Source organism: Lampetra planeri, chromosome 2 (genome assembly GCF_965212315.1).
Source record: "Lampetra planeri chromosome 2, kcLamPlan1.2.h2, whole genome shotgun sequence".
NCBI classification, from domain to species: domain Eukaryota; kingdom Metazoa; phylum Chordata; class Hyperoartia; order Petromyzontiformes; family Petromyzontidae; genus Lampetra; species Lampetra planeri.
In genome coordinates this window covers 29205705-29225936 of record NC_136108.1, presented here as the reverse complement: position 1 = coordinate 29225936, position 20232 = coordinate 29205705, and the positions used below count along the sequence as shown (strand labels likewise).

At 46.7% G+C, this 20232-nt stretch overlaps 1 protein-coding gene across 1 annotated transcript in view; it reads left to right on the top strand.

Annotated features, from left to right (window-relative positions):
• LOC144730956 (protein argonaute-1) overlaps positions 1-20232 on the top strand; it is a 36181-nt gene that overhangs the window by 7302 nt on the left and 8647 nt on the right. The window contains exons 3-16 of the mRNA XM_078611846.1: positions 75-195; positions 1742-1923; positions 4086-4222; positions 5357-5491; positions 7581-7668; positions 8606-8753; positions 11462-11581; positions 12852-12974; positions 14178-14311; positions 15166-15350; positions 15832-15991; positions 17135-17225; positions 18551-18745; positions 19503-19637. Of these exons, the coding sequence (XP_078467972.1) occupies positions 75-195; positions 1742-1923; positions 4086-4222; positions 5357-5491; positions 7581-7668; positions 8606-8753; positions 11462-11581; positions 12852-12974; positions 14178-14311; positions 15166-15350; positions 15832-15991; positions 17135-17225; positions 18551-18745; positions 19503-19637 (1954 nt within the window). The remainder of the gene's footprint in view (positions 1-74; positions 196-1741; positions 1924-4085; positions 4223-5356; positions 5492-7580; positions 7669-8605; positions 8754-11461; positions 11582-12851; positions 12975-14177; positions 14312-15165; positions 15351-15831; positions 15992-17134; positions 17226-18550; positions 18746-19502; positions 19638-20232) is intronic.

Here is a 20232-nt window from a genome sequence, read left to right as displayed (position 1 = left end):
TTGCTCTTCGCCTTGTTGTAATTTAAATGTAAATTTTCCTGTATAATTTTTTTCTCGTCTCTCGTGGGAACTAGGGAGGTCGTGGACTACCTGGTCAACCGCTCCAATGTGCAGTTTTTCCGGGATCGCAAGCCGGTGTTCGATGGCCGGAAAAACCTGTACACGGCGAGTGCACTGCCCGTCGGAAGAGACAAGGTCCTTGCTGCAAAAGCACAAATTAACAAAGCATCTCAACATATTTGTCAACAACACTGTTTTTAAAAACGCAAAAACTTTATAACAGGCAACATATTGAGCATTTGCCGATCAGCACGGTTCGCGACGTATGGTTCTAAAGAATTTTGATTTAAAGCTTTCGTGACTGCAGGGATTCATCTTCTTGGTTCTTTCGGTAAAGTCACGTAGAAGGGAAGTAATAAAATAATAAAAATAAAACATAGTAAAATTATTCTCACGACGTTTCGGCCACAACGCAAGCAGCCGTCCTCTGGTGAAAACCAGGTCGAGGCGACAGAGTCATTCACTCGACGGACCTGGTTTTCACCAGAGGACGGCTGCTTGCGTTGTGGCCGAAACGTCGTGAGAATAATTTTATTATGTTTTATTTTTATTATTTTATTACTTCCCTTCTACGTGACTTTACCGAAAGAACCAAGAAGATGGTTCGAAAGAAGTTCAACATACATGTATACATCCAGACTGAAGAGGTAGCGCACTAATCTCTCGGGTCTCTTTATTCGAAGAGCACCTTATCTCTCTGGCCTATTAGTGCTGTGAAGAAGGACTATTGTCCACAATTACACCTATTATATACTTGTTAAGGCAGTATTATTGACGAAGTTGTTGATTTGTTTTAGAGATCCATGTGTGTTGTGTGTAATTTGTTTGTGGCAAAGGTTTCTCTACACTCATTACGTACATGCTATTTTAGCAAATCCCCTCCCCAGCTAGTCAGACCCTGGCGATGCAGAATTCAAGCCAGAGCAGGTAGAATAATCAAAATATGTAAATATGTATTGTAAACATAATATAATAAATATAACAAAGACATTTACATAAATAGTATTTAAGAGTATGGATTCCTGCAGTCACGAAAGCTTAAAAACAAGATTGTATTTAATTGTATGTTTTGTCATTTAAATATGTATAATACAATATACTAGAACATGTTAAATTGTTTATAGTGAAGTGTTATTATTGTGTTTAGTTTGTTATCCTACCCTCGCACTTCCAATTACCACGGGTGGCTACTTACGGTATGAAAGAAGCTCAACATATATATCCAAATGTACTCGCGTCCATATGTGTGTGGTGGAGTGGGTTGATAGGAGCCGGGCAATGGGGAATAGGCGTGGGGTGGTGGGGGATAGGGGGATTGGTGTACCCTCGAGACCAACGGACATACTGTACCACAGCACATAACGTATGGATTATTTTTTGGTCTGTGCAATAACACGCTACACATACTATATATATCATACATGTACTGTTGTTTTTTCTACAAAGATTTTTGTTGAAATAGCTAGCTGGACTAGGACTCGCCCCTAGTTCTGGCCATCAACCTGGTTTTGTTTATTTCCCAATTTCCGTACATGGCGCATTGAGATCTACGAATGAAATGCTCCTTACAAGTGTAAATAATAATTAGTCCGGCTAGCCGGAGTTTTACCATAAGCAGATTCTGGAAAAAGACTAACAAATTAAATTTTCCGTCGTTGTTGCCGCCGCTCCGCTGGTGCAGGTGGAGCTTGAGGTGACGCTGCCGGGCGAGGGCAAGGACCGTGTGTTCAAGGTGGCGCTCAAGTGGGTGGGCTACGTGAGCTGGCACGCACTGCACGACGCGCTCGCGGGCCGCATCATGCAGGTTCCCCAGGACCCTGTGCAGGCGGTGGACGTCGTGCTACGACACCTGCCCTCCATGCGGTGAGTGGAAATTCTACATTGCTATGGAGGAGAAGGTCACTTTCTCTGTGTCCGGAATTGGCAGGCTTGTGGGCGCCGTTGTGGTGAGATCTTGTCTGCCTCGCCTGATATGCAGGAGGTTGTGGGTTCGATCGCGACTCTTGTCGCTTGTATATTTGGAGTTTGCATGTTCTCCCCATGGTTGCATGGATTTTTCTCAGGGTCCTCTGGTTTTTTCCTCCGCATTGTGAATCAACATGCGTTTAGAGTAGGGTATTTATTTGGCTGCTATAAATTTCCACGTGAAAAGCCCCTTCGTTGAGCTATCATTTTTGGCCAGGTTGCTTCTGAAAAAGAGCTACATAGCTCAGTAAGCCTTACCTGGTAAAATACAAAAATTGTTTCGCTCGTAGTTTTAGTTGAAAGATCCGATGAAATCGTGCCGCAATCATGGCGAATTGTGCTTGGCACAGAGAATCAGTGGGCACTGAGAAACGGTAGGCACAGTTATTACCAGGCTCCTTCTGCCTTTATATGGCCATTGATTAAAAATAGCAATATGGTTCAGACCACACGAGTTCCTATTTCGAAGCGCCTGGGAAGCCTGCTCTTTTGTTGCTTTTACGCGAGGGCGTTCGTCGATGCAACTACGCCCGCCCGCTCGCCACCCCACCCCACCCCCCTCACCACCACCTCCTGCCTCCCTTGCCGATCCTCCACGCCTTACAACACCCAGCAGCAGCAGCAGCAGATTTCAGTGGAAACGCACTTGACCAAGAAGCGTGTGCATTGAGCAATGAGCGTGCTGGGTCTCTCTCGGGGCCTGGCTTGCTGCTGGGTTCGTGTTGTGAAAGACAACCTTGAGGTTTCTGTGCAAGTGGGAGAATTACTAGTGGAGATGGAAACGTTGCTGCAAACTGTTGTGATGAAGCATTCTCATTTTTGTGTGTGAATGTCTTTGGTGTATAACGATTTTTCAAACCTTTTATGAGTGTGTGCTGAGCTTTTTATAATAAAAAAAAATACATGCGATGCTGTGTGAACCCCCAAAAGGTTTGATTTGTGCTTATTTTGTGCACAGCAGCATAAAGAGTTTGACCTTTCTCCTCCAGTAGCAATGGGTTTTCTCCAAGCACTCCAGTTCCTTCCACGTAAAGCAGTAGAAAAAAAGTGAAATCTCTTTAATAAATAAATACTTTATTTGATCGATTCCTATGAGACAAGGAAACGGCCAAGCGTCACAAGCTGGATTCTTCTGAGAATTAATCTGAAGGAGTCTGTGAGATACTTCCTCAACAATGATCACATGTTATTAATTGGGTAATTATGCTTTTTCTTGCGGTTGTATTTATAGGTTACATGTGAACCAGACATTTCCTTTGAGCCACAAGGCCAAATGTTGTGCCCCTATTTGAGCATTACAAGTAGCTATTCAAGTGGAAGCTGGAGCTGGCTGCCGTTGTTATGGAATGTTATATAATAACCTATGTGAGTGATGCACGCTAAAGTCCCACGATCATTAACATTGAGTCTAACCACATCTTACATTCGTGCGTTGTTACATAATGTGTAATTATGTGCAACATTACTATGCTGTCTAAATTAATATTTCAGATATTTTTTTTAAGGATCTGATTGGAACATTTACTTTGTTGAGAATTAAATACTCAATGAATTTCTTGAATAAAGTATCGCATGTATTTATGACTTTCATCTTTTACATGTTTACACTTGCACTGACTAATTGTGTAATTGACTCATGTAGGGTGAAAAGGTCACCACAGTCGATGCTGTTGATGCCATCACCCCTCAGCATTGTTTCCTCGGTCTGATAAATCCCACCGCTCATGCAAAGTTGACACCTAACCTTCAAAGTCCACTTTTACAATCGTGTCACCTCCACCGCTGTCTGGCTTTAGGTCTTCCCCACCCCAATGCCTGTCATGGTAACCTGCTGTCCGCCATTGTATGCAGGAGTCCCACCCATCACAGCCTCCTTATAATTAGGCTTACAGTACTTTTTTTTTACCACATTTTTGTCTGAACTTCAAAATTTCCCCTTAATTTTTTAAATGAAATTATGAACATCTTCTGCTGTGCCATACCAGCCTTCATAGGTACTTGCTAACAACACTTTTCTGAACAGTCTGTTAAAGGCTATACGGGGGATCTTTGTCTTGTAGATACACGCCGGTCGGACGCTCGTTCTTCTCGTCTCCCGAGGGATACAGCCACCCATTGGGTGGTGGCCGCGAGGTCTGGTTCGGTTTCCACCAGTCTGTGAGGCCGTCCATGTGGAAGATGATGCTCAACATTGATGGTACGTGTGTGTGTGTGTCTGTCAGCATGAGTATGTGTGTGTCAACGTCTGTACGTGTGTTAACGTGCACGTGTGACGGTGTGTAAAATTATTGCCACTGGGGAAACGGAAGACGGTTGGACATGGTGCTGGCCACCCACCCCCTCGTGTGCCGTGCCGGCCTTCATAGGTGCTTGCTAACAGCACGTCCCCAAACAGTCTGTTAAGGCTATACGGGGGATCTTTGTCTTTGGTTGCATGTCAGCGGGGGCGCACGCTCGCACGTGTGTGTCAGCGTGTGCGCTTGAGTGTGTCGGTGTGCTTGCGAGTATAATGTTATGTTTTTTTTGCATATGCAGTCATTATTGACCTGGTTGAGACCATAAACTTGCTACACATACAAGCATAATCTAGTCATCTGGTAGCTGAAACCCAGAATCGAACTGAGAATCTCGGTGATGCTGCTTCGGCATCCTTTACCCCTGAGTTATGTGACCACAAAGAAGTCATCGCCTCATAAGTTTCACTCATCTCATTAATCATGTAAAACTGGAAAAGGAGAAATATAGCTGTGCTGAGACTGAATGCAGTGTTATATCATGTTTGTATGCATGCTTGCGAGTGTGTGTGCAAGTGCTTGTGTGTGTGTGCCGATATAAACGTGTTCACGTGTGTCTGTGTGTGCGCGCATTTATGCTAGCCACTTGTCTGGTGCAATGATTCACTCGCCAAGCTATGATTCCACTTCGGATCCATTGCAAGCATCCTTCAGAAATTTCTACGGACGTTTGGTGCAACAGCAGCGCTGTGGTGTGTGCTCATTGAAAGATGATTGTGGTTATCGCACAGCGTTACAAACCTGGCAACGTGGGCTGGATTCCCAGCCATGCTTGTGAAAAATGGCAAGTGGTACTGAATGAACCTAACTTGGCCCTTTTGAAGATTTTGACTTGGCTTTCAATGAGCACTCGGTACTTGGTAGAGTATATAAATAAACATCAGCATGGAGACGATGGTGCCTTGATGTGTTGTTGGACACACCCTCCATTTGCGGATTGTGCTGGATTTATAAGGTGGTCACTAACAACAATTTCCCTACAGTTCATAAGGCTCTATGCGGGATAAATGTGTGTGTTCGTGCTTGTCTTTGTGTAGTGTCGGCCACGGCGTTTTACAAGGCTCAGCCGGTGATCGAGTTCATGTGCGAGGTGCTGGACATCCGTAACATCGACGAACAGCCCAAGCCACTCACCGACTCCCAGCGCGTAAAGTTCACGAAAGAGATCAAAGGTACAAAATCCTGAGCTGAGGTTAAACGGGAAAATTTTGTTTCGATAATATTGCATTAAAAAAGCCAATGTCCACGTTGCTTTGTTTAGCGTGGCCCGCGATACTGAATGAATAAAGTTGCAAGTTGATCTTTGACACGGAAGCAACCGTTTGAAATTTGTTTTAGTGCACAAGCAACAAGTACTGTAATTGGCTGGACAGGGTTATATGGTTATGGCAATGTTCAATTCAACACAGCTGAATATTTGTTTTTATGTGCACAGTGACTTGGAGATAGTGAATACGAAAAACTGGCTTTATCTGTCAATGTAATGGTAAATATCATCATCTAAGTTATTATAGCAGTTCCACTGCTGGATTATTTTTTCCGCCTGAGGACGACCGCTTGTGTTGCGATCGAAACGTCGTGATATATTATTATATTTTTTTCTACCTACGTGACTTTACCGAAATAACCAAAGAGTAAGTTATTATACTCATGTTATCAATGCAGTGAGGGTTAAATATTGTTTGTTGCTGATTTTCTGACCCGTCCTGACTGGACATCTGTGAAATAGAGCTTCATAGCTCATCGGATTCCTCCAATTTAAATAAAGATTCTGATGTAAAGTGGTAGGCCTCATGTGACCTCGGGCCCAATGAAAACGGCCTGCAGGGGTTGTAGGTTTATAGTATTTGGCTGCTATAAATTCCCACTTGATAAGCTGCTTCGTTGAGCTATCATTTGTGGGCAGGTCACTTCTGAAAAAGAGCTGCATATCTCGGTTAGCCTTACGTGGTGAAATATATTTTTCAGATCGTTTAGTTTTCCTTTTCGGGTCACCACACCTGCTTGAGGCTTTACTGTATACATGATGAAAGGCACACAGGGAACATAATTGAATGGAATGAGTGGGCAATGCCCAACTCTGTTGTGAAAGAGAAACAATGATGTTGCTTTGTTTAACACGGGATGTTGCACCACATTTGAAGGCAGCAACAATGTTACGTGCACAAAGATTGCAAAACTAAGGCAGAGTTTGCAGGGAAGTCTAATACACGCGGCAGAAACATTCCAAACCACTTTACGCAGCTGCTGTTTTTCTTTCATGTGTTTTGCATTCTGGAAATGTTTTTTGTGGCTCTAGTATCGAGCCAAGAGTCAAAGTATCTTCCTGATTAAATGAGCATTTGAGTGGTGCTCATCTCTGTTGGGGGTCTGAGCCTAGGGGTGGATATTGACCGTTTGATGGCAGGGACCAAGACTATCCATAACACAATCACAAAGAAGGAATTGTGATGTAAACTGAGTTTGCAAAATAGTAGCGAGAGACATGCATGCATATACATTTTATTCATAGTCATGTGGGAGTCCATTGAGATGGTGGTTTGTCACAAGGGAGGCTTGAGGTGCAAAGTACAGTGCAACATTTCACAGTGCAAAATTTCACAGTGCATAACAATGATAAATACAACCAATAAACATTAAAAATGTAAAAAAAGAACCCTTAATCATTCTGTCTAATTTAATATAGAATATACAAGAACACATACAGTACAAAACAATATGGCAAGCCAGTTCATTAACTGAACCTGAAATCCTATTAATTTACAAGCTCGCACTCACGCATCCTAATATATGTGCATTAGTCATGCTCGTATGCAACCTTACATAACATTTGTTAAAGTAATTATGTTGTGAAAGTATTCGATTACCAATCCTGCCCGAGAACCTATAACAATTGAGCATTGGTGTTGGGAAGCTGCCTGCCAGTTTCATGGCATTTGGTTTGTGCATTTTTGTAATTTTCTTAAAAACATGCGTTTCCTCGGATCGGTGGATGTAATCTTTTCAAGGTATTTTAACAAGCAGCATGTCGCGGCTCCCTTACATAATAAAATCTTACAGCTGCTCGTTCGCCAGAAATAAATTGTAAAGATCTCGTCTCCTAACACTTGCTCCCCACCGCCCGCCGGGATAACTGGCCACCTGCAGCAATTATGGGCCGAGCGTTCTACAACCGCGTCAGTAATGACCCTGGTGCCACTGTGAGGCGTGCGTTGTAGCCCAATATTCGTGTGGGTTCGTTACGCGTGTTGTTTGTGCCAGGCCTCAAGGTTGAGATCACGCACTGTGGGCAAATGAAACGCAAGTACAAGGTGTGCAATGTGACGCGGAGACCGGCCAGCCACCAGACGTAAGGGTGCACACACGCACGCATACACACACACAACAACAACAACAACCGCCATTCGCCACTAAGTGGCGGTGACGTCACCACGACGCTTGTGCCAGGCTATGTGCACACACACGCATGCACACACACACACGCATGCACACACACAGCAACAACAGCAGTCGGCCGTTCGCCACTAAGTGATGGAGATGTCACAATTGGTAGGTCCCGTACTTCTTTGAAATAATGTCCAGTGGTGACTACTCCCTGGCAGGAGGTCACGGGATAGACCCATGCATTGCGGAGTCACAGACCAGAGTGGCTGACAATGGTGGTGATGCTGGTAGTGATCATAGTGGTAATCGTGATGGTGGTCATGGTGGTTGGGTTGATGTTGATCGTGATCGTGATGATGGTGGTTATGATAGTAGTGATGATGATGGTGGTGGTGGTGGTCATGCTCGTGTTGTTGGTGGTTGTAAAAGTGGTGTTTATGTTGAATACAATGGTGGCAGCGGTGCTGGATGCAGTGATGATGACTAATTATGATGATGCATGCAATCATCGTGAAAGTGACAATGATTAATGACAATGATGGTGATGATTGTGGAAGGAATATTTAAACTGGTGATGACCACAATTGTCTTCTTCATGCACACATATCGCCTTAATAGACTGTTTGAGCAGCTGTTAGCGAGCACCTATGAAGGCCTGCACGACACGCAAGGGGGCGGGTGGCCAGGACCATTTGTTTCTCTAGTGGCGATATTTACACATCGCACCAGATACTTATTTGAGGTTGAGTCGAGCTAGAGCAAGAAGCGGTTCAGATAATCGTCGCGAGTGGTGCACCTTGAGTTGGAATTGGAATCGGGTCACCGGGTTCGTAGCACAGCGCGCATAACCACTGCACTTACGCTCCCCATATGCATACGCACACACACATGCGGACCACCAGGTTCCCTCTGCAGCTGGATACGGGCCAAACGGTGGAGTGCACGGTGGCACACTACTTCCGCGACCGGCACAAGCTACAGCTCAAGTACGCACACTTGCCCTGCCTGCAGGTCGGCCAGGAGCAGAAACACACCTACCTGCCTCTCGAGGTGAGTGCCAGCACCCGCATGTATGCAAGTTGAATTTCTTTCGCATCGTACGCAGCTGCAAATCCGTCACTTGGGCCACTCAGTTTCTTTTGCTCTCTCTTCAAGCCACGCGAACAGAAGGGCATACACTCGCAGGCTTGCACCTATTCACCCCCAACAACTTGACGATTTGGTCTTGTTTTTGCCGTCTTGTTTGTTTAATCACACATTTTCCACTTGTCTCGCAGGAAAAATCGCACGTCAGTTGCATGTAATCTGCGTACTTGATGTGTTATCAATGCTTTCACGTGCAATTTAATGCATGTGTATTGAGTCCGATAATTTCTTGTATAATTAATATGCACTGTTACGTGCGTACATTTTGGCATTGCTTCTGAGCACACAACTTCTCTGCCTTTGCTTCTTGGGGGTTCGTTTCTGCTCTGCTGCCCACGCTGTCTGCAACTCTTGCTCTGTGTGTACACTGCTCACTACTCCTCTTCGCTGTTTGGAACCAAGCTTGAGATTTTCCTTTTTTCGCCTCTGCCTACGTCTTCTCTCCATCCACTGTGCTCATGCTTGCCCATATCCAAACGTTGATATTATTTCCCACTGCTTGGCATAATCATGCCACCTCTCGAATTTTTTTTTTACAATAATTACCCTTCTCTTCTCAAGGCCCTTCCCTGTCCAATGGCTCATGTTCACATCCCCATCCTTGTACAGTGGTATTGTATTTAGACGGTTTATACAGTCATGAGTTTCTGATGTCATTATTTAAAATTGTATTGTGCTCGAGATACATATTTCAAGTTGTGTGTGAAAAAATGATGTACTGTTTGGGTGAAACTATATGGATACCACATGTTAGACTAATGATTCAAACGAGATGTGAAAAGAATGACAGACAATACAGGACCTACTTAATGATGGCAGCTATACCAAAATCAATAGAGATTCTACCAACCCCCATATTACGAAAACCAACATCATCACTGATTCGACATCTTTAATCGAACCAACCAAGCGGCTTGCCTTAAAAGCCTCTGCTGCTAGACCACCCAGATTTTATGGCTTACCAAAAATCCATAAAGAAGGCGCACCACTCCGCCCTATCGTCTCCACCATTGGCTCACCCACCTACAAACTGGCCCGATTTCTGTCTGAAACCTTGCAACCATTCACTGGTAAGACCACCTCAGCTGTACTTAACTCAGCTCACTTGATATCTTCCATTATGGACATCTCACTATCTCCAGGTGATTTGCTTGTCAGTTTCGATGTGGTGTCTTTGTATACCAAAATTCGTGATTTGATCCCTTCTGTGAAGGATGCGATCCCCAACATGCAGTACCCCGGTGTCTACAAACTAAGCTGTGTCTGCGGCAGCAGTTACATTGGGGAAACTAAGGGACATGTCTCGGACCGGGTCCGTGAACATAAGGCAGATCTGAAACACGGTAGGACCAAGACCTCAGCCGTGGCTGAGGTGGGTGCACACGAAATTGATTTTGCCAAGACGAAGGGCCTCTGCAAACCCCCACTGGCTATCAACAAAGATTCGTTCATGAAGCCATCCAGATATTTCAACACAGACACAATTTCAGCCGAGAAGATGGGTACAAACTGAGCAATCATTGGAAGGACGTTATTAACTAGTTTAGGTCATAACTGGCTGTGATGTTCCTATCCTACCTAGCAGTTATTTTCGACTCTGTGAGTTACATTCACTAACACAGCCACCGTTAGCCGTGTTAGTATCTCCTTGTGGCCACTGCGCTGTCTGAGCTCTCGCCGAGCTTCAAATTTCTTACATTGACATGCTAATCTCTCACAATACAATGGCCACCCCCCACAGCTCCGTAGTACCTCCCCCACATTGGCATGAGCTGCCCCGCCCATCTCTCAACCATTTGTAAACAGCTCTTTGATTGGTGTAGACCAGGGGTGTCCAAACTTTTTGCAAAGAGGGCCGCATTTGATAAAGTGAAGATGCCCGGGGGCCAATATTTCCTTTTGACATTGTTTTAACCACAACGTGGAAACACACACTGTTATAAAAAATTTTCATTGTCACAATTACCTTTATTTTTCAAATGACAATGTAACCAAATATAAGCCACTCAGGCAGACGGAAACAACTCTAAAAACGCAATTCTGCCTTTCATTCAGTCAGATAACATTGAACAAACTGTATAGAATACCTTAAATTTCCATGAGTTTTATGATGTATTTATTCTGACAGAGCTGGCGAGCCATAACTAACACATTATAAGACCGAAGCTGCGGGCCGTATTAAATCTGCCCGCGGGCCGTGATTGTCCCGCGGGCCGGGCTTTGGACATGCCTGGTGTAGACCTACTGCAGGTTACGGAGACCTCTCCTACATTAACATTAGCTGCCCCGCCCATCTCTAAACCTTTATAAGCAGCCTGCCTCCGGCAGTTTTCCCCCCCTTTTTCACCTGAAGACGATTGCTTGTGTTGCGATCGAAACGTCGTGATATTGTTATTATTTAGATTGTTTTTTCTATCTACGTCGCTTTACCGAACGACCCAAATAATATAATTCAAAAATAGATTAAAATAAATAATTCTGCAATCGAATGTCGACCGTAATGACAATTTGTGGACTAACGTGTGGGGGAGGGTTTTTTCTATCATGCGCCTATTGGAGATATATCTTCACTGTTATTGTGGTTGTTTTTTCTCCGCGTGACCCACGTGCAGGTGTGTAACATCCTGGCGGGACAGCGCTGCATCAAGAAGCTCACTGACAACCAGACGTCCACCATGATCAAAGCCACGGCTCGCTCAGCCCCCGATCGGCAGGACGAGATCAGCAAGCTGGTGCGCTCCGGTTGAGCTTTTGGCACGCGGCGATTTAACCGTGTTCTCAATGACGAGGAGTTAATTGTCTCGGCCTGATCCCCAATTATTGCGTAGAAACTTATACTGCTAGGAACCTCCTGGTTACACCAGCCCACAGGGGATTATTGTGTCTGTCCGTCTGTCGTGCAGGGAGGGGCTGGGTGGGGAGGGAGGGGCTGGGTGGGGAGGGAGGGGCTGGGTGGGGAGGGAGGGGAGGGTGGGGAGGGAGGGGAGGGTGGGGAAGGGCTGGGTGGGGAGGGTGGGCATTGGCTGGGTGGGCCTGGGTGGGGGGTGGAAGGGGTGGGGCTGGGTGGGGAAGGGCTGGTCACCCCGTGGTGCCCTTATAAAACTCAACGTTTAACCTACTCACGCCGGCTTGTGCCCGCCCTCACAGTCGGGCATATTTGCGGAATACACTATGCCGCCGTTGACCCTGGCCATTGACCGAGCAACCCAACGTTCCTACCAGCTCCCTCCGCAGGAATGTGTTTGTTTAATTCATTTTGATTCTACATTTGGCTTATTCCTGCTCTAAGCATGAAACAGTTTCAGTTTATTTGACATGCGATGAACACAACATTTCCTGGAAAATATTATTTTGACTGTGAATCTACACTCCTGTGTCACTCCCCCCCCTACTTAAGCTTTATGAATGCTAATTTGTATGAGTCCCTGCAGGTAGATGTCTGGAAGTTAGTGGGCCATTGGTTCAGATTGTGTCACTGTCCACCCTGTTTACCTCCCCAATGTGGGTTCCATGCCTACCAAACTATTTTCTAGCAATGCGTTATTCAACTCCGTCACCCATGCAGCAGGCACTTTTTTGGCGTCATGATGTTGGGTGAAGTTTGAGGGTGACCCAGTTTGCATTTTGATAGAAAAAAAATGTGTGGGTTTAATGGGGAATTACCCTGGTTTATATGTGCAATACATTTATAAAAAATATTTTTTTCCACTATATTACAGACATTTCGTGTGTGGCCTGCAAGCAAAAATCACATTCTGCCACGTGACATATTGAGACCGGCCAAAGGAGGGCATCAATGGGTCCCCAGAATAGATGGGACCAGCTGTTGAGGGGTTAAGCCTGTTACAATTGTGGGGATGTTTTCTGACTGATAAAAGTGCGTTTTCTGTGCTGTGGTTGACTCATCCTATATGAAAGGCAGGAGCATCCAAACCCGTTGTCGTTGGCGTATTTAATAAAACACATTTAAAGCTCTTTTCCCATTGTCCGCGCGTGCGTCAGATGAAGAACGCTAGCTTCAACGTGGACCCGTACGTGCAGGAGTTTGGCCTGCGGGTGCGTGACGACATGACGGAGGTGACAGGCAGGGTGCTGCCTGCTCCGATGCTGCAGTACGGAGGCCGGGTAAGGACATTGTGACACACAGTCACATACTCATCCATATGGTACTGTTAGGCATGTGGCGATGCATCATCGCACTGTTCATGGAATAAAAAATATCTTTTAAATATTAGATTTTGTATGTAGTTGGTTTTCAAGAACCTGCAACCACTAGAGCAGTGGTTTTCAATTTGTTTGGAATTGTGCCCCCCCCAATAAATTCCACTGGTCTCCTTGCCCCCGTACCCCCACCAGCTTCTGTAATACAACCAAGATTACTAATGCCACAATACAGAGACATCACATGTTCATGTCCTCTGGCCCATGCAGTGTTCGACATTTGTTTCGTGCTGTGTATTGGCGAGTTTTGTCACCAAAACGTGATGCCGACGTTCACCGCACGCACACTTACACACTTAAAATTTCGCCTGCACGGTATCCATGCCGCAGCTTGCACCCATCCCTGAAAGGAAAGGGGGCACACCTCACGGGTTCAGAACTGCTACATTAGAGACTCCACATTCACAATTGCCTGGTGCCACACCTCAAAATGGGTTGCATGTCTAACTGCTTCTTTGCTTAAATTAGCATCTCCTCTTAGCATGGTTGGCTATGTACGCACTGGCGGAGCCAGTGGGGGGGGGGGGGGGGTTGGGGTGGCACGTGCCCCCCAAATGATCCGATCGAAATCCCTAATTTCGATCGGATCATTGGGGTTTATTAGAAATAAATTGGCATTTTGCGACCCCCACTGCCACTGTGTAGCACATTAATTATGTGCCAGGGACTCTATGAGATGATAGGGCAATAGTCCAAGTCCATAATTGGCAATAGGTAATGGCAAAGCAGTTACAAGTGACTCACAGAATTGTGCGCAGTTGCGTACACAGTACACGACTTCCCTGAATGCATACCTTCAGCGAGCGAGATGCCGATCACACACGGTTCGAATTCGACCCTCGATCATTGGCTGCGCCATCGCCGCACACGCGTCGAATAAAAAGCAAGGGACATGTCTTTACTTACTAACAACTCCTATAATTTTTAATTGCTGGAGGGGTTGCCCCCCTACCTGAAAATCCTGGCTCCGCCACTGTATGTACGCTGTGAAGGAAGTTCAACATCCATACATACATTGGCAGCCCTGAGCCAGTGATAGGAATTGCACTTTGTAATAAAATTTGTTTTTTTTACTGCTGCTGCTGCTATTGTTGCTGTGTGACCCAGAGCCGGGCTGTAGCGACGCCCAGCCAGGGAGTGTGGGACATGCGGGGAAAGCAGTTCTACTGCGGCACGGAGATCCGTGTTTGGGCCATCGCCTGCTTCGCCCCACAGCGCCAGTGCCAGGAGGACGTGCTCAAGTAAGGAGACCGATGGATACCCACCCCACCCTCATGCACAGACAAGGCTGTCCCGTTGAGGAGCGGCCAAGCACCCGTCAATGCTGGCAACGCGTACGATGTTTTGCACACTGCACTAGGTACTCGTTTAAGGCTGAGTGGACCTAGCAGAGGCACTCGACAGGTTCAGATACCACTTGCCACGGATCTTATGACACGGCGCTGATCGCACAGTAGTTAAAATGTGCAGTTGGTGCCAAGTCATGAGAAGAACAAACTACTATTTAGAACCCTTGCAGTGAGCATAGTAGCATCTTACTCTTTGGTTCTTTCGGTAAAGTCACGTAGAAAGAAAATAAATTTAAAATTAATTCCTGCAGTCACGAAAGCTTTGAATATAGTAGCATCTTGTGTCTGGGAATGCTCCAGTGATGCATGGGAGTTCTTTTTATTCATAGAGTCACTTCAGTAGCCTCTTTTTTATGCTACTCACACATTTTAAATACCCTGCAAGGAGTGCTTATCACATGTCGCTCGAGAAGAAGTGTTAAAGTCTAAAATCTAGAATATGCTCAAATAACTGGTCAAACCCAATTTGTTTTGGTGCTTTTTATTATGCAGCCAATTGTAACCAGGCCCTAGACCATCAATTCACTCAACTGGAAAACTCAGATTGGAACGGAGGATCTCAGTGGTGCCGCACATTCGATTTCCCCGCACCTCCAATTCGCACGGTTTTCTGTGTTCCGCGCGAAAGAAGTTCAGAAGTATACACGTGCCAACTCGGCTCTGGCACGTTGTCGCAGCCCCCTTAGCCGCCCCGGCCGACCTCTACTCAATCTTGAGTTGGTCATTTGTGCTTTTGCGTTTTGCAGGGGCTTCACTGATCAGCTGCGGCGAATCTCTAAAGACGCGGGAATGCCCATCCAGGGCCAGCCGTGCTTCTGCAAGTACGCCCAGGGCACGGACAGCGTCGAGCCCATGTTCCGCCACCTCAAGAACACCTACATGGGCCTGCAGCTCATCGTGGTGGTGCTGCCTGGCAAGACGCCTGTTTACGGTGCGGGGAGAATCGGCGTGCATTTGCGTGGCTTTTAGAACGCTTTTTTCAACATTTGTTTGTCCTCTGATATAATTAAATGGCGATCATAATGTAGCCGCTCATCTTAGCCGGCAGGGCCAGGATACCACGCCATGTTTTTGTTCAGCGCTGGCTTGCATCTCCAAGTCTTGAGGCAACCCTTTGAACAATGTCTGGTTTCTGTCACGTAAGTCCCTAATACAACTTTATCCTGAAGTTGTATTCATCTTGGATCAACTTTACGAGAGTTATCGTGGCTCCCCACCCACAGTTACAGACAGACGGATGGTGCAATTCCATAACGCTTTCGGTCTCCGTTGGAAAGCTTGAACGAAATCGGAGGCATCTTCACGTACAAAGCTCTCATTGTTCCATTCGTAAATGTAGCTCTCTTCCTCGCCCCCGTCCTCCTGTTATCCCTGGCCGGTGTGCGACACGCGACACCCGGTGGTGTGCGCAGCGGAGGTGAAGCGCGTGGGAGACACGCTGCTGGGCATGGCGACCCAGTGCGTGCAGGTGAAGAACGTGCTCAAGACGTCGCCGCAGACGCTCTCCAACCTCTGCCTCAAGATCAACGTGAAGCTCGGCGGGGTCAACAACATCCTCGTGCCGCAGCAGAGGTGCCCGTTTGTGCCGCGGCTGGGGCGGGAGGAGGACGGGCTCCAGATTTGCGGCCGAGGCCGTCGGTTTGGGGCGAGTTCACGACGCGTTGAGTCGTCGATCGGCGCCGATTCTGACGCTCGCGATGCACATTATCCGAGTCGTGCGTGTGAGAACGGATAGCTTTGCTTTTCGTATATTTGTTGTATGCGATTGGTTCGTGTGAACCTTGCAACCCACTGCAGGTGCTACGTTTTCCAAAGTGTTAAAAGGTAATGCCTTAAATTTTAATTTAAAGCTTTCGTGACTGCAGGGATTCATATTCTTTGGTAAAGTGACGTAGAAGGGAAATAATTAAATAATAGAAATATTAAACTATAAAAAATTATCACGACGTTTCGACTGCAACACAAGCACTCATCATCAGGTGTGAAATCCACAGCAAGAAAATTATATATTTTTTAATATTATTTTATTATTTCCCTTCTACGTGACTTTACCGAAAGAACCAAGAATAGGTAATGCCTTCTTGAATTTGATTGCGACCCACAAATGGGAGCCCACCACTCTCCCACTGGTACTCATGTTATTCACCATGGGAGGATGATTTGCTGAGTCAACCCTGGACTAGATTTAGAACCCTCAGTCACAGTGCAATAATACACCCATAATCCTAAAATCCAATTAAAAAAACTGTTTAATGAGGTGCTGAGAAAGGTGGCTGAGTGGCTCAGGGGTCAATCTGTGATTCAGCCACCCGCGATTAAACTGACTGGTTGGTTGATAGTCTCAGCTGCAACTACACAATATTCAAATGTAAGCGTTTTAAATAAAAAAATTTAATTCACGTTTTAACAATAATAAATGCACGTTTGTTACGCGATGAACATTTTTCTCTCAGGGTATTTGGCGAAGTGGATTTTTTTTCCATTTTTTATTTAAAAAAGGTCACTGGGAGAGATATCTTAACAGACATTGCTGGTTGCACCGGTCATTCCGAAACATGTGACGATGCAATACCCCGAGAGAATTTCACCCAGACATTTATTTGCATCACGATTTGACGCAGAAAACTTGATGTTGAGTTCCGTTGTTACGAGATATGCAACTCACTGTGTGCTGTTCTCACTGCTTGCGTGGTGTGCTTCCTCGTGTACTGGCAGGCCGGCCGTGTTCCACCAGCCCGTGATTTTCCTGGGTGCGGAGGTCACTCATCCTCCTGCCGGTGATGGGAAGAAGCCTTCCATCGCCGCCGTGAGCCCCTCGCCACGTCACGTCGTGTAGCACGTTTTCACGGTTACATCACATTGTTTGCGGTTAAGCCAGCTTCTCAGGCTTGGCAAGACGATGGTCGAAGCCCCAGATGTGATGGTGCACACCGCTAACCCAGCGCTGTGTTAACAGCGTTTATGAATCGCACGGAATCTGTTATGTGCGGGTGGCACTCCCAAACTCCCTGGGCTGTGGGGTGGCCAGGATGTGGCAGCACAGCAAGTGGGTTTGTGAATTTGTCAGTGCTGACGTCGGAGTGCTATCCCCTCCTGTGTGCGTCGGGTTTTCTCTGGGTTGTTCAATTTGCACACCCAACATGCGAAACACTGCTGAACAATCAAATGGTCAAACGTTACATTGCAGGGCCATCCTAAACATGAGTCTTGAGACTCGGTGAATCTTTGGTTTTAATTGCATTTGGATTTTCATCATATATGACCTGGCTCAGCTGTGAAGGTTTTAATCTAATTTACGAATCATATGTCAAAGACTCCTTTGCAAACAGCGTAACATTGACAAGGGCACCACGGGGTGGCCAGCTCCTCCCCACCCAGCCCCACCCCTCCCACCTAGCCCCACCCTCCCCACCCAGCCCTTCCCCACCCTCCCCACCCAGCCCCTCTCCACCCTCCCCTCCCCACCCAGCCCAGCCCCACCCAGCCCCTCCCCACCCAGCCCCTCCCTCTCCACTCAGCCCCTCCCTGCACGACGGACGGACACAATAATCCCCTGTAGGCTGGTGTAACCAGGAGGTTCCTACCAGTATCATCATTATCATTGTCATCTGGAGTTGCCCATTTGTGAAGATATTGTTCTACTGACATCGTCATTATGAGTCATGGTCTATCCACTGCTTTGTGAAGGTCTTCCTACACCATCGCCATTCCTTTACGTTCCTGTGAAGCCACAATCCAACGCACACCCTGCACATTAACCGATCTGATTTTTCCATCTCCAAGGTTGGTCATCCTCTCAGGCTTGTTATCTCCTTTGACTTCACGTGAAGTAAATGTCTCTTTAGCAGGGCATGCGGGAAAGTTCTTCACCCCTTAACATGTCTATAGAAAACAGTTACTTGAAGGGATTTCTGAAGATGTTATATTCCCCTGCTACGGACCGTTCTCTAACACACAGGTTAATGCGCTGCTCTGTAGCTTTTGCAGTGGACACTTGGGCTCATGGGATGAAGACAATATTACATGTGTACATACAACTGACCGGAAGGGAACATGTATTTATGTATGTTGAACTTTGTGGAACTTCTTTCGCACCGTACATAGCCAACCGTTCTACCCATGTTTGCGAAGGTTGTGGGCAGCATGGACGCCCACCCGAGCCGCTACTGCGCCACGGTGCGCGTTCAGCACCACCGGCAGGAGATCATCCAGGACCTGGGCACCATGGTGCGTGAGCTGCTCATCCAGTTCTACAAGTCGACGCGCTTCAAGCCGACGCGCATCATCTTCTACCGCGACGGCGTCTCCGAGGGCCAGTTCCAGCAGGTGCAAGCGGACACGCCCCCACCGCCCGTGCGCACGCTACCGGCGAACTCGCTCTCCCGCCGGCCAAGCTGCCCGTCCGCCCGCCCTGCCATGTGCTGCCAGTTCGGCCACACTCACTCTGTGCCGTCAGCTGACTCACCCACCCCTCTGCCTGCGGCTCACGGTGGCGAGATGTTAACTCTTTCTCATGGTATACAGGAGGTTGTGGGTTTTATCCCAACCCTGATGCCTCTGTATTTGGAGTTTGTGTGTTCTCACCCTGGTCGCGTGGATTTTTCTGCGGGTCCTCCGGTTTTTCCATCCACAATTAGAAACGTGCGTTGAGAATATTTGGCTGCGAAATATTTACACATGATAAGCCACTTTGTTGGGCTATCATTTGTGGCCAGATCGCTTGTGAAAAAGAGCTTTCCAGCTCAGTGGGCCTTGGTAAAATAAAAAAAGTGTTTAGTTTCATTCGTTTATCCCTGTGACGGCAATGTGCCCACTCATCTCTGTGGCACCATTTAGTTCATCTCTGAACCGCCACGACCACCACCACCACCTCACTCGCATGCACATGTGCCGCCAGTTCTCTCGTACTATGCGCCATGAACTCACTCAAGCCCCTCTGTGTCAGCATCTCCCCCTCACTTTTCCTTGTCCCACCACCGTGCTTATTCGTCGTGTGCCACCATCCAACTCCATGTGCCACGATACGTGTGACTTGAGCCTCATTTGCTGTGTTACCCCTGTGCTGTCCCACTCGTGCATGCAGGTGCTGTTCCATGAGCTGCTGGCGATCCGCGATGCTTGCATCAAGCTGGAGAAGGACTACCAGCCCGGCATCACCTACGTCGCTGTACAGAAGCGACACCACACGCGGCTCTTCTGCGCCGACCGAAACGAGCGGGTACGCGATTGTCCGCGTCACGGTTAGCGAGTCTTCCCTTCTTCAAGGAATGCAGAGGTGACCGGGGGGTGGCTCAAGAACATCGAATGCATAGGGCAGTGGTTCCCAACCTGTGATTCGTGAACCTGTGGTGGTATGCAGGGCTGTGGGAAGTTGTCCGAAGAAATGTTGCAGATATATTTTACACAACAATAGTTTTGACTGCATGGTGGTCAATGCAGGTCCACAAAGGTTTGTAACCACTGCACTTTGGCAGTTGTCACTGGTAATGAACACTGGGATTCATCACCGGCAGTGGTAAAATCTGGACGAATCAAATCTCTGCTCCCCCTAGAAAGAAACTGGGATAGCAACTACCAATCGGATCGCAGATAAGGTTGCTTGACTGCCTACGTTTTTCGCGTTTTGTAGACCCATAACTGTTCAATCTTGACTTAAAGCTTTCGTGACTGCAGGAATTAATTTTCTTTGGGTCTTTCGGGAAAGTCACGTAGATAGAAATAATAGTAATAAAATAATAAAATTTAAATGGAAATGAAGTGAATGAAAAACCTTTAAAACAGCCTGCCTCAGCAGCTTTCCCCCTCTTTTTTCT